At 47.1% G+C, this 22,576-nt stretch overlaps 1 protein-coding gene across 3 annotated transcripts; it reads left to right on the top strand.

Annotated features, from left to right (window-relative positions):
* Window positions 1-259: 259 nt before the first annotated feature.
* On the top strand, window positions 260-20,859 carry wizb (WIZ zinc finger b). 3 transcript variants are annotated; one of them, XM_070980171.1, is made up of 17 exons: window positions 260-502; window positions 1,034-1,211; window positions 1,300-1,501; window positions 1,775-1,850; window positions 2,419-2,567; window positions 2,671-4,338; window positions 5,413-5,856; window positions 6,586-6,990; window positions 9,019-9,165; window positions 9,613-10,176; window positions 10,275-10,745; window positions 10,906-11,406; window positions 12,243-12,812; window positions 12,891-13,102; window positions 15,334-15,592; window positions 16,708-16,873; window positions 17,862-20,859. In XM_070980171.1, exons 2-17 carry the CDS (start codon window positions 1,104-1,106, stop codon window positions 18,241-18,243), a joined length of 6,324 nt encoding a protein of 2,107 aa, XP_070836272.1. In that variant the 5' UTR covers window positions 260-502; window positions 1,034-1,103; the 3' UTR covers window positions 18,244-20,859. The 3 variants fall into 3 exon arrangements, with proteins under 3 accessions (XP_070836272.1, XP_070836271.1, XP_070836270.1); XM_070980170.1 differs by having other exon boundaries at window positions 15,331-15,592; XM_070980169.1 differs by having other exon boundaries at window positions 15,268-15,592.
* The last annotated feature ends 1,717 nt before the right edge of the window (window positions 20,860-22,576 follow it).

Here is a 22,576-nt window from a genome sequence, read left to right as displayed (position 1 = left end):
CTAGTTTCCACAAAATCACGTCTGACATAAATAAACAGCAGTGTCACAGAGACGTGCTGACACAGCTCGGTCTCGTATCTTTCGCAGAGGACGGAATCACCTCCATTAAAACGCTTTAAAGCAGAAAGCCTTTCACATACATGCGCGTAACAAACCTACAAATACGCATAAAATCGAGGCGCTCGCCAAAGTTCAACTTATTCAACTTGACTCTGCTGCTTTACTCGAAACTCTTCTCGTCACCCTCCCCGTCGACGTTACGTACGCAGCCGTGGCGTGCCTGCAAGCCAAATAACATGGAGTCCTCTGCCTGGCATCTTCCAGGGATCCATGCAGAAACCCTGAGCAGCGATTAAAGGAGCAAGTTAGTCCCCGGGAGCAGCCCCAGCCCGCCGCCAGCATCGTGCCGGGGCGTAAAAGCTTCAGCTCCGTCCCGAAAGTATGACGAACGGTGCTTAAACAGCCTGCCTTTCACTGCGATCCGCAAACCAGGCCGATCTCAGTGAGTATTTGCACTAAAAAAAACAGCAGCTTATGGGCGTTTTGGGTCTGAAAGGCATTGTGCGTGGATGTATTGTTGTTGTAGTCACCTGACAGCGGCCGGATCGATGTCAGCCACGTCCTCTGAAGCAGCAGAGGCCAAACCCGCGGGACACCTTCACGTACCCGGGCATTTGGCTGCCTTTTAGAGGGGCAGCAGGAGAGGACATGGGCCTGAATATAAAGGCCACTTATTTATGTAACCATTTGGGCGCCCTATTTCATTCTTTAAGATCAGACATATTGTGAAAATAGGTCAGGCAGTCCGAAAATTGCAGCTGGCAAAAAACAAAATCACCGAGGACAGATAAGACACGTCAGACTGTGCAGGTTTGACACTATAATACTGTCTGATATGCTTTCTGATTCCTCCTTACAGTCTGCTGGTTGTTATAAACATGTTGGATGGGAGTTCAGACAGTAAATAGCGGCTGAGGGGACTTTAGATCTCATGGGTGAAACTTTTAATTTGTTAGTGTGTTTATGTTTCCAGAAGAGGAGGAGACTGCACAATGTAGGCAGGCTGGTCACCAGTGGGACTCCATACTGTTCTCTGGGGGACCATGGAGCCAGAAGGGCGACCCCTCACCCCAGGGACCAGCTATGGGCCCCCACCCTTCAACTCAGCACAAAATCCTGTCACCTCCACCTTCCTCAACTGCACCTTACAGGTAAGACGCCATCATTAATGCGTCATTATCACTGTCCTTCCTGTTATCGGCCAGTTTGTAAACACATCTTTTCTATCATGGCTTCTAGTCCTCATGTTCTCCACATGTGAGAGATGGCCTGATGTCTGCCAAATGTTCGTGGGGCCACGCTGGAGATGAGGGCTCCAAGCAGGCCGAGGCCACTCAGCCCAGCGAGGACCCGGGGAGGAGCGCACAGAGGAGATTCAGGTCCTCAGCCTTTCCTTCCTCCCTAAGCTGGGACTCTGACTCTGAGAAAGAAACGCTCGATGGTAACACATGGCTTAATATCCATTGGAAACCTGTTGCACGCCTCTCAAGGGTAGCACAGTAGTAGCAAAGCTAGAACTAGTACTGAATTTAGCTAATATATGTTATATATAATTGTTGTCCCCTTATTGTTTGAATGTTATTCAGTCTGCATGTAGTCAGAAGTCTCTCATCTTCCTCTCTCTCTGTAATCTGAGTATGCATTGTGTTTGTAACTGTTGAGCTGTGAAGTGATGTTGCTGTGATTGTGTGTTTTGTGTGCTGTTATGTGTCAGAGGAGGAGCTACAGCACTTTTCTAACCCTCATGGTCTGGCTGCTCACAGCCCAGGATCTCCTTCTTCTGGACTCAGGTGAGGAGGAGGAACAGGAGGAAGAGTAGCGAGTTGTTTGGTGGCGAAATCAGCTGGACAGTTCTGGGGAAAATGCAGACAGAGGGACATCAGAAAGGCACATCATTTTCTTTTATAAACTTGAAAATATAATCAGGGCCCAGATTTCAGAAGTACAGAGGTTTTGAGTTTTAGTTGTCCTCCCCAGACTCCCCACAGACAACAGGCTTTATTTGAATGAAGTAGTTCTTTTGAGGAAGATTTGCTTTCTTGATAAGAGCGTCATGAGAAGATCAATATCACTGTCATGTCTGTATGCTAAATAGGAAGCTTTCACCACCGGCCAGTTAGCCTAGCTTAGCATAAAAACTGGAAACAGGGAAAGAGCATCATATTCAAAAATATTGGAATCAGCATGGAAAATACTCTTAAAGTCCACCTAAAAGCCACAATTAGTTTTTAGCGTTGACACGTCCTCAGTGTCCTCAGTGGTAATTGATCTGTATTCTTGACTTGTTTCAGGCAGAGATGCTGCTTTCACTTGTTAGAAAGGTTCATGCAGTGTTTTTCCTTTTCCCGTGGTCTCCAGACTTGATAGCGAAGATGACCAAGAATCTGAAAAACTGCAGCATTTGCATAGCAAGACTGACTCGCCTACTCCTGTAGAGGGGCACAACGACAACAATGAGAGCACAACAACAGAGAAGCCAAATGCATCTCAGCTTGACCCAACAGAATGTAAGTACCATAAGGAAGAAACAAGATCTGCCTGCACACTTGTTATCTTCCTTTCTATCTTAAGGCTTCGTTCATTCATAACTCGCCTGTTTTCTCTTCACAGTGGCACACAGCAAAGTCTGGAATGTATCTGAGGGAGATGAGCTGTTTCTGGCCAAAGTAAAACCAAAGGAAGGTTGCCAAATGGAGGAGGAGGCAGACAATAGTGAGGGACCGAAAAGGCCCAAGGGAAAAGAAACAAAGGAGCCTGAGAGAGATGTGTACAGCTTCCCTGGAGACTCAGATCCTGAGAGTCCCCCTCCTGCCCCCTGGGCTCATTGCACATTCATTCAGCGGTGCAGAAAGAAGAGGGTGCTGCTCAAGCCCTTCTCCGGACTTGGAACCCTGAAACGCACGTTGCCTGAGACTGGCAAGCGGGCAAGAGTGATTCCTCAAAAATCAAAACCTGCTGAGCAGGCACAGCTGAATCAAGGTGGAGGAGTTTATGATTTTGAAGAAGTGAGCTTTGGAGAGGGAGTATTGGAAGAGCCGATAAAGTTCAGAGACAGAGGAGGGAAAAGAGACAAAGGAAAAGAAAGTGAGGTAGTGCCAGGTAAAGAAATCTTCACTTGTGTGGAATGTAGCATTTACTTCAAAAAGCAGGTCCACCTGCAGGAGCACATAGTTGAGCACTGTCAGAGTGGTTCAGGTGGTGGCAGCCGTTTAGGAAAGGCTGGCCGTTTTCGGTGTACTGAGTGTGGATGGAACCTTCCGAATCGGCTCACACTGGCAGACCACCACAGAAGGCACCAGGAGTCCCGTCTAAAGATCTTGGAGGAGATAGAGAAACTGAATGAAAATGGGAAGGCAAGAGAGATTCAGAAACTTGACAGTAAGGTGGTGAAGCCTATCAGCCCAGACCCGGCTATTATGCAAGATGCATGCGCGGCCTCGATTCCAGGCAAAGAGTCAGACCCAGAAATAGTCACATCTCCACCTCTTTCCCCAGCCCCAATTTCAACAGCAGACGCAGACCCAGCAGTTCTTGACTCAGATGCAACTGCTCCGAATTCAGTTCGAGCTCCAGCTCAGGCCCGACCTGTGTCTGCCTACCGCCGCCGCTTTGTCTGCACCAAGTGCAACTTCAGCACAAGAACCTCCCAGGCACTGGCTAATCACACCAAGACCCACAACAGGAAAAAACCTGCCCTCCAGACTGACCCCCCATCCCCTGCTTCATCGTCATGTTTGGCATCGACTTCCCTGGCCTGTGGTCATTGTGCCTTCCTGACCTCAAGTCAGACTGTCATGAGGGAACACCAGAAACTTGCTCACCCTGGACAAGTCTCCATCAGTGGGGCGCAGGCTGATGAGACTGGCCAGCATTCAAGATCTAATGTGGGTGCTCGAATTTCAAAACCCATCGTAGATTCTGACCACCTCTCTGGGTCTGGATCTGGATCCCTGCCCGATGCAGCTCAAGGCAAAAGCCAGCAAGGAGATACTGCCTCTGAGGACAGCACAATACAGACAGACAGCGCTGCAGCTCGGCCCACAAGCCAGGTGGTCTTCAAGTGTGCTGGGAGCAGGAGGTTCAGCAGAAGAGGCAAGACTTGGACTGATCTGGCCAAGTTTCATCTTAGACAGAATGATGACAAGCTCTCCGGGAGTGAAGAAGAAGAAGAAGAGCAGGACAAAGATCAGAGCACTGAGCTTGACACTGAGTGTTCCCAACAAGAGGCCAACTCACCTGTTGGCATGAAACCGCACACCAGAGCACGATCAAACACAGGTGAGACTCAATGTCAGACTAAAGACTCTGATGCTGAGGGTAAACTGAATCACCTTTGCTTGATTTCTGTGCAAGTTGCTACAGTATGTCGCCTAAGTCACTGATCACATGTACAAGATAACAAGCCACGTTTGAACTCAGTTTTGACCATTTGGATAAGACATTAGTCTGGTTTCTCTACAGCCACCGTTTATATGCTACTTGCTCATGGCATTGTGTTGTAATTGTACAGAAAACCTCATTCTAGAGAAAAGATTAAAGCTGAACTAATCAACATTTTTATTCTAAACAATGGATCAAATAACTGTGTGATGTGAAAGGTGTTGCCTGCCGTGACAAACCCAAAGAGCATTATCTCCCGACTCTGCAGTTCCCTTCAGCTCTGATCATTTTAGCATCTTTAAGCTAATTGTTTTGGTTTCACAAAGTGCAACTTTACTATTTTGGTTCACTCTTACTGCTCACATGATGTTGTTTCTAGGCAGCAGCAGGCAGCCCTTTTAGGTTAAAAAGCTAAAAAAAAACAAACAAAAACCTTGAGTACCTGCCCAGCACCAAACAGCTGACAGTAAAATTAGCAACAGGCTGGTTAACATAATGAAGAATTTAGCAGCAAAAGAACGAGATATTTCTATCAGGATTTGGTGGATACTAAAATTGAGCTAAAAGTAGAGAAAATAGTGGACACATTACAGAACACGATTCCAAATGAATGCTAATTTTATACAATATGCAACTGTTTGCTAACACTTTAGCCATTAACAACTTAAGGTGGTGGGATTGCTAGTGCAGTGCATCCCTTCAGCAACATTACAGTCCAATGTGACAAAACTTTCCATCTCTAAGGTTTTCATGCATATAAACCCTTATGTAACGCTGGCTAAGGGTTTGTATAAGTAATCAGATTTCTGTAGCAAAAATCTAGCTTGTTAGCATTGTTATTTTGATCCCCTTTACCTGACAGAGTAACCAGACTAATGCAAAAACATATAGTTTTTGAGGTAGGCGTACCATTTCAGCAGGGTAGGATTTGTCTGTGTTTTCAACACTGCTTTGGTTTTGTTGTCTTTATAGATGAGTGTTCGGCACAGCAGAGAGCTACATCATCGCTCCCTCCGAAGAAGAGTGTGACGAAGGACGAAGACAAGCTGGAAGGGGAGAGAGAAGGAAAGGTTTTCTTTTTGAGGAGGAGCAACCGGGTTACTGCTGCTCCTGCAGAAATTGACAGTGATGATGACGACGACGACATTGACGAGGAACGCGTGCGACGTTTCCTGTCAGAGGGCATCTTGGATGAAGACAACGGTGGGATTGATGAGGACGCGGAGGCACTCAAGAGTGTGGAGAGGAAATGCCCCTACTGCCCCGATCGATTTCATAATGGCATCGGGCTTGCCAATCACGTGAGAGGCCACCTGAACCGAGTGGGCGTCAGCTACAACGTGCGTCACTTCATATCCCCCGAGGAAGTCAATGCGATTGAGAAGAAGTTCTCCTATCAGAAGAAAAAAAAAAAAGGTCAGCTCTTGGTGCATTTATTCCTTTCAGCTGTATAAACGAGCAACATTTGTCTAGACAATCTCTTTTTTTTGTTGTCTTTGTTTTAATATATGCTTCACATTATGACCCTGACATGAGCCATGGCGTATGTTAGCTAAATCATAATTCTTTTAAATGCCCCGTTCAGCCACAATAGAACAAGTACAGTGAAATTCTTTTGCTTTGTAGAGCTCCCCTCTTTCTAGATTTAATTTTTGATGAGCATCTGGACATACTTTATATGAACCGCTTTAAACATGAGTACAAGAACAAAACACAGCATGATTAGCAGTATAAGAAAACTGAAAAAAAAAAAGGTATATTAGTATAAATGGTCACCATGTCAGTGCCATGGCATGCTAGCATGATAGGAATGTCATTAGTTTTGAAGGTATTTGGTCCAAATCAGTGTTTTTAATTTAAAAAAAAACAAAACAAATTATATGGCAATTTGTCCAAAAGCTGTTGAGATAAGTCTTGACCAAAGTGGCAGCCCGACTGACCAACATTGCCATCTCCTGCTAGCGTGACTAAAAATCTCTCTTTAGCTGAACTTGTCATGAAGTTCAGCTTGTGAATCAAAACGATCAACACATTGCTTTGATTCCAGGGCTCAGACGCCAAAGAGGTTTTACAGCTGTCAAGTATCAGCCTGCACATTCAGTCACAGGTCTAAACTCCCACTTGTATTGCCTGTCCTCTCCACAGTTGCGAACTTTGACCCAGACACATTCAGCGTGATGCACTGTGAGTTCTGCAGCGCCGGCTTCGACACCCGGGCCGGCCTGTCCAGCCATGCCCGGGCCCACCTCCGCGACTTCGGCATCACTAACTGGGACGTTACCATCTCCCCCATCCACATCCTGAGGGAGCTGTTCTCAAGCAGGCCTGACCTTGTAATCCCCACAGCACCCCCTCGGAGCCCCGGCTCTTCACTGGAGGAGGGTGAGGAGGAAGAGGAAGAGGAAAAAGAGGAGGAAGGGGAGGGAATCATTGAGGTAAAGCTAGAGGGGGAGACAAGTGAAAGGACGCTGAGTGCTGCTGCTTCTGATGCGCAGCGTACAGCATCTCCTCAACACTGCAAGAAGGAGGACTGTGGAGAAGAAGGTGAAGGTAAGTTTTCATCAATGATCCGTCCTTAAAAGTAGTGTTGCTTCCTTATTTGTTGTGCGGTTATTCTGTTGGTTGCTGATCTGTTTGATAGTTCGAGCGTTGTGACCCTGCCAGTGTTTGCACTTTGAACCGGGCACAGGGTATATTGACCTTAGTAATGATACCTGGCGAGATGAAGAAGACCATTACAAGTGCAGGAAGCAGTGGGAAATGTGAGTTCAGATGGTGCCACTGTTGTTCTAAGTGCATCTGTCTGTTTGCTTTGTGCTGCTTTTCCACTGTGTGAAGTGTTTGGGATGGTGGCTTTGGAGAAAATCAGCCTTGACTATGTTTGTGTGTATGTGTGTGTGTGTGTGTGTGTGTGTGTGTGTGTGTGTGAGAGAGAGAGAGAGAGAGAGAGAGAGAAAGAGAGAGAGAGAGAGAGTGTGTGTGTGTGTGTGTGTGTGTGTGTGTGTGTGTGTGTGTGTGTGTGTGTGTGAGAAAGAGAGAGAGTCCCTGATGCCCGTGGTTGATGTGGCACTCGGTGCATTTATCCCAACCTCCGCCTCCACTCGATTGGTCACGCCTTAGCTTAGCGGTGCATATGGGGGCAAAATGGCTGCTTCCACCTCCCCGTAGACCCAAACAATAGCGGAAAAACTGTCTGGCCTCAGCTGCCGGGAGTCCGATGCACTGCGGTTGCGGACCGGTGAGTACCGCGCGCTGTAATTCCTGTGCACCGCGTGCCCTCGGATCACACGGCGGCGTTGCACCGCGCGTCTCGCGCCGCATCTTCTGTCACATTGTAGCCAGACAACAGCCATTAAAACTCTTTAACATGTGAGACCACGTAAAGAAAAGCAGTGTCGCGCACAGCCATGCAGGTAGCCCATGACATGCATGTCAAAAGCTCATAAAGCGGGTCATTGGCATTGTTTCGGGTGTTTCCGTTTTGCACGCGCTGATAAATTGTGCTGATTTTTTCCGCTGTTGTGATATCGTGGTCCCAGTTTGTGTTTTCTGAATGTCGGCGAAGGTTTTATTGTGCACGTCTGGGATGACGTCCAGTATTTTCAATGCTGCAGGATCTCTAAAATTACCTAGCCCACAGTTGCCCAATCCTCGCCATTTTACTTTGCTTTGATTTTTGATAGAGGACACGCTGTGCTTTCAAGTGCGTGCATTTGTGCATGTTTTTCCTCCTAAACTAACAGCGGGATTGCTCAGAAAAACGTGGTAACTTTGTGGACTGAAAGCGGTCATAGTCAGTAATCTTATTACAACTTATCCGGATCAGCGAAGTATAATCGAAGTATCACTTTTACTTGGAAGTGTCGGGTTGCTCTGGGTTACTCTGCCTCAATGATACAAAGTCAAGTTAGCGGTTTGCTACTTTGTTCCTTTTCACAAATCATCGGCTGATCATGTACAATTATCTTGGTTATAATAGATGGTGTTATAACGCTGCGCTCCGAGGTGTCACATCGCCGCTCTTTTACAGTCAAGAGATGAACTGACAAGCGCAGAGCCGCCCACCAGACAAAAAGCATTGTCTGTCTCCACGTCTCTTTTGATTTACCGATTTGTCGCAGAAAATGGCACTTTTGTCCCAGGAATGCCTGACTGCGGGGAACCAGGACTGCCATGTTTGTTTCACACAGTAGTGCAATTACTACTTTTTCCTGACAGGGATTCATCAGCTGAATTATTTCCATCCACATTTGCTCACAGAGGACGTTTATAATGCGCTGCTGTTACAGGGGCTGATATATTCCAGGCAATGAGCTCAGGAGACTGAGTTGATTTTTCTGCTCCCAGCCTGTCTTCTGTTTATTCCCCAGACACTCCAAAATACATTCGTATGCTTCAAAAGGCTGTTTTTTCTTTCTTTGTCCTTTTTTTTTTTTTAGAAGCATAGAAAATCAGCCCTGAGACTGATTTGTCAGACACCATCATTTATTTGAAGGTGATTCATTGTCACAGTCACTTAATTGGCCTAATTAACATGGCACCTCTGCACTTATATGGATATTCTGTGTGATGCTTTAGGTGAGGAGGAGGAAGCAGCTGAGGAAGAAGATGAGGAGGAGCTGCAGCTTCCAGCTGTGGACGGTCTGAGGTCGAGCCCTGGGAAAACAGGGCTGTGCAGCGTGGACACGGACACCCTCTCTCCTGGGGAGGATGCAGACTCCAAGGGTGAGAGAGAAATATGGGAATGCTGACCCCAGAGTGTTGACAAGGGATTGGATTAGCTACAGCAAAGCCTTATCATAGCTGTCAGTGGGGAGATTGTAAAACTGACCTCAGGTCAGTGTTGAGGCGTGGTGACACTACATCAGAGAGGGCTGTCCCTAGGGAGATCCTCACAGAGGCTGACAAATGTGTTTGGAGCTAATGAGAGCACCTCCTACTTGGCTAGAGCTGCAGACTGGGTGAAGATGTAGACAGGAAGGGTAAGTGAGCTGACATGTCCTCTGGGAAATGTGCGGCCTCTAAAAGAACCTCAGCCACCTGCTGTTGCTTTGCAAACTTCCTGTTAAGGCTGTCCTTGGTTAGAGTAATGAGAGAATACACCAACAGAATGTTAACAGTAATAGTTACCTTGAAATAACATCTCGTCCGCTGCTCTTGCCTCTTCCGCAGTCCACAACTTGAAGTGTGAGGTGTGTGGAGCTCAGTTCGAGACCCGGAGGGGACTGTCGAGCCACGCCCGCTCTCACTTGCGCCAGCTGGGCATCAGTGTTTCAGAGAGCAGCGGGGCGCCCATCAACCTCCTCTACCAAATTGCCAAGGAGCGCAGCACAGACAGCCAAATAAGCTCACCTCTCCTGGAGCCGCTTTCAGCCAACAACTCCTCCCCGTCTGTTCCTCAGAAAGATGAGGATTTAGAAGACATGGACTTAGACGAGAAACCCATCCCTCTCTCCATCCTGGCCAAAGCGGAGAAAGCGGTGCCGCCCTCTTCTTCCTCCACGCCCACACCTTCTCCTGGTGCCTCTCCAGCTCCGCCTCATTCTGGCTCCCCTTCCTCAGTAGTGAGGAAAGCCCCAATTTCCTCTCTGCTGCCCGTGTCTTCCCCCTTGCGCTCCCTGGAGCACAAGGCAGGAGGAATGAAAAGCCTGACCTCTAACCTCTCTGCCCCGGCCACCATCACAGCAAGCAAACCCCTATGGGCGCCGCAGGAGAATGACGCTCCTCTCAACCTCAGTGAGTGTCTCAGCCCTCGCCGAACTCTGATTCCTCTGCATAAAGTTGCATTGTTCCTTTTTCTTATGAGTCTCACTTTATTTCTTCGTCTCGTGCAGCACTGGAGGTGGACCCCAACAAGGACATCGTTTGTCAGCTGTGCGGCGCCTGGTTTGAGACTCGGAAAGGCCTGTCCAGCCATGCGCGAGCCCACCTGCGGCACTTTGGGGTGGAGTACTCCGAATCCAAGGGCTCTCCCATCGACCTCCTGAACCAGCTCATCGATACCGACGACTTCAAGCACAAAGCCAGTGCACTGCAGCTCGACAGCCACACGGAACCACGGGGCCTCACGACCACGCTCTCCTCCCCAAAGCAGTCCTCCTTGCTGAGCCTCTCTTCGTCCTCCTCCTCCTCCTCCTCCTCTTCATCCCTCCTCTATAAGGCCACCACAGCTGGGGGTGGGTCGACATCCAAAGCTACCTCTTCCTCTGCCTCCTCTTTACTTGGCCCACCTGCCAAGCGTCTCAAGTCTTCTTCCATGCGGGTCTTCCGCCTGAGTAGTGGGGAGCTTATGGCCCTTCCACACAGTGAGTGTTTGTTTCTCATGACTGATGCTTCCCTCCTGGCTCTTCTCTAGCATGGTAAATCCTTCATAGAAAGTGGGCCTTATCTGTAATAATCAGATGTTTCGATGAGGTTTCTGCTGAACAGTGAAGTGTATTTCAGTTCACTTCTCTTATCCTCCAGGTGAACCACCAAAGGAAATAGGCTGTGAGTTCTGTGGGGAATACTTTGAGAACCGTAAAGGCCTCTCCAGCCACGCCCGCTCCCACCTGCGCCAGATGGGCATCACTGAGTGGTCTGTGAACGGCTCGCCCATCGACACCCTGAGGGAGATCATCACGAGACGGGGCCTGCCTTGCGCTCTTCCTCTGAAACCTCTCAAAACTCCACCTCCGTCCTCTCCGGGCCCCCCTCGCTCACCTCTGTCGACCTCCTCCTCTCCTTCAGCTACCCTCCTCGGCCGTTTGCCCTTCGCCTTTGCCCGCCCCTCCAGCCCCGCTCAGCCCGCAGTGTCGAAACCGAACTCCGCTCCACCAACGTCTTCTAGCGGGCTGATCCTCAAGCTGAAACCCGAGCCGGTGCAGCTGGAGGTGACCGCGCCTGGAGCTGTGGGGAGGTCTGCTGGCTTCTCTGGTGAACCTCTCAACTGGAGCAGCTCTGACAGTGTGCTCCCCCTCAACTTAGGTAACTTGAAACCCAAATTTTAATTTAATATTTAGCAAATTTTAAAGGAACAGACTTTTTGGCAATTACACTTACTTGCTTTCTTGTAGGGTGTGAAGTGAGATTAAATCTGCTCTTGTATCTGTGCAGTAAATATGAGGCTCCAAACAGCCGCGGGCTAACTTTGCTAGCTAACTTGCTGGCTTGGCTCTGTCCAACTGTAACAGAATCCACCTGCCAGCACCTTTACAGCTCATTAATTAACATTTTTGCTCTTGTTTCTTGGATTGATTGTCTATTTTACAGGACATATGCCAACCTTTTTTGTGGCGGGGACCAGTTGTCAGTAACCAGCGGAAACTCCAGAAAGTTACTGAGAAATAATCTCCTGTAACACAGCAATTTTCACACATTAATTAACAAATGAGATATAATGTGTTAGTGAGCTTTAGAGCTGCTGGTAAGTGGATTTGGTTACCTTTGGGCTGAGCCAGGCCTCCTATTTCCAGTCTGTTTCATAAGCAAACCAGCTGCTGGCTGTGCTTCATATTTACTGTACAGACATGAGAGTGCTATCAATCTTCTCATCTAACTCTGCAAGAAAGCATATAAGTGCATTCCCCAAAGGTTAACCTTGTCCTGTAAGGAAACTTGCAAATCACATTTGCAAATTCAGAAAGTATATTCCTTTGCAAGTCATAGTAAAAGGTGAGCAATTATCCAAAGTGTGCTATTATACAGTGCATATTTGCATTAAACCAGTAATGCTTGTAGTGTAAGTCCACTCATGCTGTTCTGTTGTTCGAAGCAGGATCCTGAAATTCATCGCTGACTTTCCTCCTCTGGTCTTTCTGTAGCCATGGCCCATGAAGTGGAGCCTACAAGAGATATCCGCTGTGAGTTCTGTGGGGAATACTTTGAGAACCGCAAAGGCCTCTCTAGCCACGCCCGCTCCCACCTGCGCCAGATGGGCATCACTGAGTGGTCTGTGAACGGCTCGCCCATCGACACCCTGAGGGAAGTAATGCACAAGAGAGGCGTAGGCGCCCCCTCTCACCCCGACCAGGGAGTGAAGAAGGAGTCGAGCCAGAGAGCCAACAGCCCCCCATGGGAGAACACAGGGGGCAGTTCAGAGGGTTTGGGTGTTTCAGGCTATCACTCCTCCAAATTCCGCAAATCCCCTCTCAGTTTGCTGCAGTCAGGGTCACGGCTCCACAAGCAGGGCCTGGGGTCTGTGGGCACATCTGCTACCCCACCCACAGGGAAGTTCTTCAGGATTTCCCCGCTGGGGAAAAGGCCTCTGTCTGAGGAGGCTCAGTCAGTGGAGACTGGCCACTCACCACCTCATCAGCTTAAGACTTTCTCACCTCAGCCACATGATTTCTCCTTCAAAAGAAAACCTTCCCCAGACAAGCACAGACACCAAGGTGAGTCACTGATAGGTTTTTCTTTTGAAATTATGCAGATAATTACTCTTCGCTTTACTCCTCTCCTGTATTTTTCAGATCCCAGCTGTGAGCTGTGTGGCTTCTACTTTGAGAACCGTAAGGCCCTGGCGAGCCACGCGCGAGCCCACCTGAGGCAGTTCGGTGTGACTGAGTGGTGTGTAAATGGCTCCCCCATCGAGACGCTTAGCGCCTGGATGCGCAGCAGGCCACAGAAGGTGTTGGAGATGCACCGTAGCTACATGCAGGGCAGCCGCTCCAGCCTCAAGAAGGTGAGGAGAGGCAGTCGGTCGTAAAGCTGTTGATTCATTTTGGTGTAACAAGGCGGGTCAGCGCAGGTGTTTTTTATGAGCCGGACAAGCTCTCAGACTTTACTCCCGCTTTATCTCTGACACGTCAGCAAAGTCTGTTGTTCCAAGTCTGAGTGATTTTTCTTTTCCTCAGGGGAAAAAAAAATATCAGTGGAAAAAGTCGTGCCTCCCACAAAGCTAAGCAGCGATACAGTTCAACATCATAACCCACTGTGCTACTTTCCTGACACACTCACTCTGCTCGCGGTGTCTTTGAATAGGCGTCATGCTTGGAGATCTCACATGCCTCAGCCGGTGGCTCGACAGACATTTTGTGTCTTGGAAAGCTTCAGACGTGTTGTCTAACAGCTTTGAGCCTTACTGTAGATCCTGTATCTTTACACCCAGCAAAAACCACTGTGGGGACAGATGCCAGAACAACTCAGCTATTGACTTGATAGTTGCCATAGTAACCAGGGTGCCTGGCAGCTTATGTTTCATCCTCAGATAAATTATGGCATGCTGTTGATAGAAGAAAATGTACTTTTTTTTTCCCTTATTCTCCCTCCTGAATTAGTTTCTGGTGCATTTGCGTCACTGTCACACCTTTTCCCTGAGCTGTGATGTGACACACATACAGAATGGATCACCTTTTTAAACGTCCTTGTAGTCGTATTGTAAAAGGGGTTTTCACACTGGAGAAATGAACCCAGCTCAGCTGCAGGCTTTACAGTCGTGACCTGAAGGACCAAGCAGTGACTGATAGCATAGACTTATTATTTAGACCATTAATTGAGTAATCGATTGACGAAAAACATGAATTATTTTGATAATTGATGAATCATTAAGTCTGTTACAGGCAGTAGTGCTAATCTGGAAAAGATGTGCTAATGTCTGGCATTATTATCTGATAATCTTAGAGGATAAATTAATTATTTAAATAGTTGACAGTTAATTTTTTGGTCTAATCAATTTATTGATTAATTGTGGCAACTCCAGAGAGCTGCAGCCCTCATATGCAGCCGGTCCAAAGCAGCTGAGCATTGCATATAGTTTAGTATTCATAGTTGTATTGCAGGCATGTTGCATGTGTATTAATACCCAAAAAAGACTTAAGAAGAATAAGAAATAATGAATAAGTGAACTGAGTGATATTTATTTATATAAACACATTTCCTTCAGTTCATTCACATGCACGTTGATTGTATGAACCGTAGCGCTCAAACATTCCTGAAAGCCCTGCAGACCTCACATGCGGCTGGTTAGACCCCTGACTGAGTGAAGCTGGGTGTAGCTGCTGCATGCTGGGAGATCACCAAAGTCTTAAGTCGTGTGAGAGGCAGTGAATCAGGCCCAGTCCTGAGATGAGCACTCATCAGGAAATGAAAGTGAAAACACTTGCAGAAGTTTTTTTTTTTCTTCTTCTTAAATCATTTTTTTGGGTCATTTTTTGTCTTTATTGGATGGAGACAATGAAAATGTAGAGAATGACATGCCGGTATCCAACTGGCGCCCGTGTAGCTGTGACACCCATTGCTTTACTTATAACTATCATCATTATTCACTATTATTACAGCTAATGACTGTGAGGTGTGGTTGAAAGCTCCAGAAAAAGCGAGTAAGTGGCCTTTAAGCCTTATCCACATGCTCTCTAAAGCAGCTCACGTAAGGATCTCTTAATTGTCATGCTGTCAGATCCTAACGGTGCTCCTAATTGGTGCTTTGATAATGACAGGTGCACTTGAAAGGTTAGCCGCTCTGAATGCATACGGGACGTTAAAACACAGACTGCGCTTAATTAATTGTAAAACAAATGCACAGAATGTCACAGCTGCCTAATTGGTTATCAGGATCTAGGCATGTCCAATTAGATGCAGGTCAATCCCAGATACTTATTCATTTCATCATCTACATGTTTAAGAATACTGGGCTACCTGTGTGAACTCGACACTCAACATTTTGCTTTTCAGCAGAAAGTGGCCCATCCAAAGTGTGCTGAAAGAAGTATTTGGTATTTTACTCACATTGGGCCGAATGATGAGCGTGTGAGCACAGCCAGTTAATGTAGTGCGATGGGGACATGGCAGCTCGAGCGCCTCTTGTTGACATAACGCTGATTAAAAAACTCATCTCTCTCCCTCCTCCAGAAGAGCAGCTCACCTCTCACTGCGTCAGCAGATTCTGATCGTATCCTCCCCATCTCATCGCAGAAGGCCTCCTCTTCCTCCTCTTCCTCCTCCTCCTCGTCCTCCTCCCAGTGGTCTTCGTCTCTGGCTGTAAGCCTGGTGCGACCACTGAGCCGCGAGGTCAGCCAGGAATCCTCCAAGACCGCTGAGGATGAAGCTGGTGCCAGTCCACTGGCCGCTCCCATCAGGCCCGGCAGCAGCAGCCCAGGCCTCTCGCAGCTCGCCGGCGACCTCCCGCTTCAAGCACAGGTGGCACGCAGCGAGCTGAACGTCCGCCTGCCCAGAGGTACGTGAGAATACAGCATATGTTCTTGCCTTCGCGCGCTCAGTTAGGCACACATGCCTGCATGTATCCTGTACCCACTCCTGACAATTGAATTTATTCTTGTTGAGAAAAACATTTGAACATTTTGACTGAATTCTCTGAGGCTACTCGGCTGTTTTAGCCACGCCTTAGCTTAATGCTAACGATGTGGATGTAGGGATAATAAAATGTACTGTATCTCACCTATAGGATGGATTGCTGTGACATTTTGAACAGACGTTAATGTTCCCCAGAAGAATAATCCCTTTGACTTTTCCTCGAGCACAACCAGGTTGATATTTGTGGCTTGGAGTGAAATGTCTCAACATCTATTGGACGGATCGCTGTGGACTTCAGTACACACATTCATCTCCCCCGTCGGGATGCCTTTTAATAACTTTGGTGGTCCCTTAACTTTTCATATAGTGCCGTCGCCTGCAAAATTAGCAAACATTAGCATGCCAGTGCACCAAACTAAGACGTCAGCTGTGGTAAACATTGTTCCTGCTGAACATCAGCATGTTAGCATTGTCACTGTGAGCCTGTTAGCATGCTGACGTTAGCATTTAGCAGCCTCCTAGAGCCACCAGTCATGACTGAGACTAGCTGGGTTAGCTGTGGGATACTTTAGATGTAAGACAAATAAAAAGAGTCTCTTACACTAAAAGAGAAACAAGAACACTGAAAGCAAAGGGTTTCATCAGGGGAAATAACGGAAATGTTAGGAGGAGAGCCACAGTACTGTGCTAGGCTTCGTGTTCAGTTACAGCAACTTGCCTTTTATCTTTTATTGTTTGGAATCAACTCGCATTACTTATGTATTTTGTTTGTTTGAAAAGTAGCACGAGGGCCACCTTTTAACATCAGATGTAGTGAAGAGTGTTTGTACAAATTAACCCCGAAGTACACAGTTAAATGAGGAAATTATTGCAGTTGATACACCTGCTGGGTTTAGAAAGAGGACTCAGCCGCTGTGGCTTTCAATGTAATCCTGACTGTAGTAACATGGTGATAATAGCTGTACTGGACCGATGCACGCACACAGAAGCCTTTTGGTGCAGTAACCCTGTTTGTCGCCGCCACCTCTTCTTCTTAAGGTTTTGAGCGTCGGCCCTTGAAGCACCCGTCTTGCCCAGATGGGACAGAGAGGGACAGCGGCCCTCCTAAACCCCCCCGCACAGGCACCGTCCCCGCCCTGGTGCCCAAACCACCTTCCTATCCACTGGTCAAACTGGTGGGCAAGTTCTACACCCTGAAGTGCCGGTGAGTGAAACCTGTGTGTGTGTGTGTGTGTGTGTGTGTGTGTGTGTGTGTGTGTGTGTGTGTGTGTGTGTGTGTGTGTGTGTGTGTGTGTGTGTGTGTGTGTGTGTGTGTGTGTGTGTGTGTGTGTGTGTGTGTGTGTGTGTGTGTGTGTGTGTGTGTGTGTGAGAGCAGGGCTTCCCAGCGCCCAAGAGAAAACGTTCCAGGCCCTTAACAGTAGATATTTTGGACGGCAGCATTAATAGAACTGTCTGGCAAAATTTTAAATAGTCCCGTAATCCCCAAGCAGCAATCCTCGCCCCCACCCCCCACCGAGCTGTACTCCACTTTTAGTTGCTAATGCACTATATTGAAAATAGTGAATCATTTGGGATTTTCACGCAGCACGAGTGCTTAAGTTCTGATGTAACTGCCGTGGAAAAGTATCGGCTGCTCCCCGAGGGAGGCGCTGAATTTAACACCATCAGTTTGTATTTTACTGCTTTGTGGGAAAACTTTCCTGTAGTTGCAGTCGATTGTAGACTGCTGATTGTGTTATTCTGCCTAATTCCCAGCTCTAAATGTATGCACGCTGTGCAGGATTTGTCAGTTGCTGTTTGTAAACACAATTTCTGAGTCGTGTGTGTGCGCGCGCGTGTGCATGTGTGTTTAGATCTGAGACTGTTTATACACCCATGACACAGACAGGGGACAGAGGCGAGAGTCAGGGACAGAGATGTAACCTGGTTGCTTGTTTTTGTGAAGTCCCAACCTCACACTGTGTGAGCTGTTATTGGCTGGAGCTGTCACGCCCACTGCTCAAAGGTTGACGCCCAGAAATATCACAAACACAGCAAAGTAAGAAAACAGAGTTGGGGGGCAGGGTGTCTGCAGATATAGACACCACCGCACATGTCTTATGGGTCATAAGTGATGATTGAGAGGGATTACTTATTTCTTTTAGGCAAACCCTGCAGAGTGTACCTTCAAAGTGTTTTTGTGTCTGCGTCAGGTTCTGTGAGGTGGAGTTTCACGGTCCGCTGTCGGTGCAGGAGGACTGGATCAGACACCTCCAGCAGCACATCCTCAAGATGAACTACAACAAGCCTGCTGCACCCAAAGCAGCCTCCGCTGGACCCCCTGCCCCAGCTGATGACTCAGCCCCGGTCCAGGCCTCTGCCCCAGCCTCCACCTCCACCTCTACCTCTACTACCACCTCTACCACACCTGCCCTCACCTCCACCCCGACCCTCACCACAGCTCCCAACAGCCGCTCCCCTACGCCTCCGGCCGAGTGTGCTCTGCCTGTCACTGCCACAGAGATAGTAAAGGTCTCAGAGGAGCAGCCTGCCCCATCTCCAGCCTCTGTCGCCCTCCCCACCCAGACAGCGTAAGCTCAAATTCATCGCTCGTTTGGCCCTTTCTGATGTTTCCTGCCTTTCCATTTTCTTTTCGTCCATCCGATTCTTTCCTTTGGCCTTCACAAAGTGTTGTTGAGGAGGAGTGTTTCCCCTCCAAAGAGCCCTCTGAGCACCTTGAAGCAGCTTTCTAGACTGTTACTAAGTCCAGTTACCATGGGAACGAAGCTCTCCTGGCTTATCTGTGCACTGGGGAAGGATGATTGTGGAAAGAGTCCAAGGTTATGAGGAGAGATGAACCAATGTTTTGTGTTTGCCTTGTTCATATTGAATGTCCAGGTGATGATGTGGCCCGTTGCTGTACCTCTCCTCCCATTCTCTGGGCAATTTAGGGGTTAATGTAGCCCATTATATCAACCCTCCCCTCCTTCATCTATGACAGTTTGCCCCCCACCCTTCCTCTTATGAACAGTGCGATACTAAGACCTGTGAGACTTTGGCCGCTCCTATCAGCGCTGGTAGCATGGCCTCAGCCTCTCACCTTAAGGTCCTGACTGAGATTGACATTTCTAATCATGCTAGTGTTGTGGTTGAGACTTCAAACATGTGATAACACTAAAAAGAGGCACTTTTAATGTTGACATTGTCACTGAGCACTTACTGAAACGCCCATTTAAGCGGGCGAAATTTGACTAATTCTGATTGGTTAAAGGAGCAAAAAGTGGAAGCACACCCAAAAAGGGAAGATCCCCCTAGTTAACTAACTCTAATGTAATACTGACCCCCAAATATACGTCTTGTTTGAATGTAGCTTAAAGCACCTATTAATACAATATATATGCACACATTCATACACAATCAGACATATACGCCCCATGTTCCCCTCGCCTTGATGGTTTGACCCGTCATGGTGTTGCTCCTCCACAGTCTGCTGTATTCAGCAGAGAGGGCTGCTGTCGTGTTGACGGCACGACTCGGCTTTTTAATCTCCCTCTCTGGATTGCAGAAGCAGGGCCATAGAAAACCGTCAAGGTTACACATTTCAAGTTGTTCCATTCACACTGCTGCCATTTTTCTTCCTGCCTTTTTCAACCCAAATTATTATTTATTTATTATTATTATGCATCTGAATGTGGTAAGCTAGGTCATTCTGAAGCTTAAGTAGAACTTTGGAATGTCTGAAAATAGGTCAGCGGTGCACTTTTACACTGGTGCACAATGTGCGTGTGTGTGTGTTTCGTATGTATGTTTGTGCACATACATTACAAATGCGCATTTGTTTCCCATTCTGAAGAGACAGACAGAAGTAAAACTGCTTGATAGGAAGACGCCTCCGTAGCTCAGAGTGAGCTAAATATGGGAGCCTGTCTGTGCGTAGTCTGATCAGGACTTATATGCATCCGTCGTTGTGTTAGGATGTGCCAAAGAGTCTGTTTACTTCCTTGTCTTGCCTCTGTAAAAGCTGTTTACATTGGACCTGATGGTGGAGGAAACTCTGCACAGCTATCGAGTTCCCCAAGGCTCCACACTGAACAATGGACTGAAGCTCGGGTGATCTGCATCCACGACATGCACCGCCGAGTTCCCCCGGTTTGAAAGACTCGGGCTCCTGGAGCGGCTTGATGGGACTCGCGTTGTTACTGTAGGGTTAGATTATTCCAGTTAAACATTGAACACAAACCAAACTCGATTTCACACAGGGCTCTTGAGAACTGTCGGCCCCCCTGTCCAAACACAGAAACACGTCTGACCTCGGGGCTCCTGAGGCTGAAGTCTGTTTCTTTCTGCATTGCTTCAGAGTGTGTTCATATCAACCCACAACTGAAGCAATAACCAAAGGGTCCATGTAGGCTGACGACCTTTTAAAGTTTGTTCCAGCGTTGCCCATGTTTGAAACATGACTGTTCGATCCAAACAACACCCAAACCCTTTTATGGAGTATAGATACATACTATATAACTACATGTACTTAAGAAACTGTTGATGCTAGTAGAGCTATCAGCAGTTCTATTAGCAAGGTAGTTAAAAAAAATAAGTGATCTTAATTCCTCTATCGTGATTTGATTTAAACCTTTGATGCTATGTATTTTTTATTGCTCTGTGCATTTCTGTATTTGCAGTACTGCAAGGTGAATCTTAGAGTATTTTTTATTTTTCTCTGTTAGTCTCTCCAAGCTGAAACTTTGGTGCTGGTGAGAGTGTTGCAGGTCAGGAGCTGGTCGAGTGACTGAATGGGAGGAAAGCGTTTCAGTGTGATTGTCACGTCCTGGTATCAGAGGACGCTAATAAGCAGGTCTTAGAGGGGACCACTTTGCACGGTGAGATATGATCCTGTCTCTGCATTCACAGGGTGACAGATGCTGTGGCCTGTTGCAGGTCCGTGGCTGCATTACTGCGTAAGATGTGAATCAGAGGCCGATGCATTCGTGTTCCCTTTTAAGATTACCTGACCAAGCCTCAGCTGGTGTAACTGGCTGTTGTGTGTGTGTGCATGCGTGCGTGCGTGAATGAAAGCGTGTAAAAAGACAGTGAGACGACAATGACGACTAAGAAGAAAAAGATGCAGTTGAGGAAAGAACTGTACTGTACACAAAGGGTTAAGTTTTAAGTGAATCAACTCCAGAACAAACAATAAATGTGATTTCAATTTCAGACTCTGAATGTTTGCTTTTACTGTGACATCACAGCATCTTTGCGCTCAGGGCTGCCAACGATGGCAGGAGGTGGCGGCCAATGTTGTGCGCAAACCTTTGTTGGAATGGTTTTTGGCCACTAGGGGGAGGTACAATATCAGCTTTACATTAGACGGTGAATCTTAAGCACATCTGGCTTGAATACAGCCCTAGATGGCGAGGCAGAACAGAGGATCTTGGGGAGTTAATTGAGTTAAATGTGGGACTTGTCTTTGGCTTAACCACACAGCATGCATTTAGAAATAAAACAATACAGTTAATTGAAGACAGTCATACACTGCAAAAAGCGAAATCTAAGATGAAATATCTTAAAATAAGCCAATATGCTTATTTTTATTTGACAAGATATATCTTCTGTCCAGGCAGAGTTTGTTGGTTCTGTGTCATGCAACTGTACTGCAGCAAAAATCTCCAAAACTAAACCGTACGCTGCCTGTCCAGCACCAAACGCCATGCACACAAAAATCAACTAACGTAGGAGTGACTTAAGGACAGTTTCTGTGTGGCTTTCTGAAAAATATCGTCAGTATTTTCTCTGATCATGAGCTCTCAGTTATGTGAAGCTACTGACAGTTTCCACATGGTGCAATAATCGTCTGCAAATTGGGAAGTGTCTCGTGTGTCACTGGAGGAAAGAAGCTCTCTGGTTTTACCTCCATTTATTTCCGGCGCTCATGCCTCCCACACTGCTGTGGGGAACTGACATGGTTGACAAATACACGGTCTGTTGCAACGTCCACCACACAGAGGAGGCCAACAAGTCACCTGCATACTTTTTTAGCAAAAAAAATAACAGAGGTGCCTTGTGGTGCACCTGTGTTTAGAGCAATCATCTCCGACACACCCCTTTTCCTAACAGTCTTTGTGGTCTGTGGGACAGGAAATGTCTGATCCACACAATGAGAGCGCCACTGACACTTCAGTCCGAGAGCCTTTTCATTTGAATTAAAGGACAATGAATCCGTGAATGCAATTCCAGCTTCATGTGCAGTCTGCTGGACACATCTGCTGCCAATAAAACTGAACCAGGATCCCGATGTGTGGTCTGAACCGACGACTTTGTTCCTGCTATTTTCAATCTTCATCATTCTTCATTGTACTGTTGATAGATCGACATGCCTTTATACACACCATTGCACTTTCTGCATACTGTTGACAGATTGTTTTCACCGCCTCAGTTTGGAAAGATGATGATTTGGTCTCAGGCGGAGCAGAGGGGGAGCTGCACTGGCTCTCCTGTTGTCAGAAACTCACTTTTATCTCATAAAGACAGAATGATTAAAGGTTTTTCATCATGCTACTTGATGTGTCGTTCTACCATCAGGCGAGGGGAGTTATGCACAATATATAGGCAGGTTTGACAAATACAGAGGTATAAAACAGGCAAAGGTGTTCTTCAAAGCAGGAATAAGTGTTTTGTTTTGTTTTGTTTTGTTTTGTTTTGTTTTGTTTTGTTTTGTTTTGTTTTGTTTTGTTTTTTTGGCTGTTTGAGGCCAGTGGGACATCCAGCAGATACAGATTATCATTCGTCTGAAGTGTCACTGGTCACCTATTTACTGTAGGTGTAACATTCACTCTGTTTTAGCTCGTTTGCTGCTAAATAATCCACTATGTTCACTAGCAGGTCACAACTTTGTTGTAAAGGCAGGCAGCAAAGTGGGTTTTTATACTATGAA

The sequence above is a fragment of the Chaetodon trifascialis genome, chromosome 15, assembly GCF_039877785.1.
Source record: "Chaetodon trifascialis isolate fChaTrf1 chromosome 15, fChaTrf1.hap1, whole genome shotgun sequence".
In the NCBI taxonomy this organism is placed as follows: Eukaryota; Metazoa; Chordata; class Actinopteri; order Chaetodontiformes; family Chaetodontidae; genus Chaetodon; species Chaetodon trifascialis.
Note: the sequence above shows the minus strand (reverse complement) of the source record. Positions and strands in the feature narration are given on the sequence as shown.

Coding starts and splice junctions, on each gene's coding strand:
- wizb (XM_070980169.1), top strand. CDS start 1,104: ATGGAGCCAGAAGGGCGACCCCTCACCCCAGGGACCAGCTATGGGCCC. Junction 5,857..6,585: donor TCAGAAGAAAAAAAAAAAAG/GTCAGCTCTTGG, acceptor TCCTCTCCACAG/TTGCGAACTTTGACCCAGAC. Junction 15,593..16,707: donor GAACGTCCGCCTGCCCAGAG/GTACGTGAGAAT, acceptor CTTCTTCTTAAG/GTTTTGAGCGTCGGCCCTTG.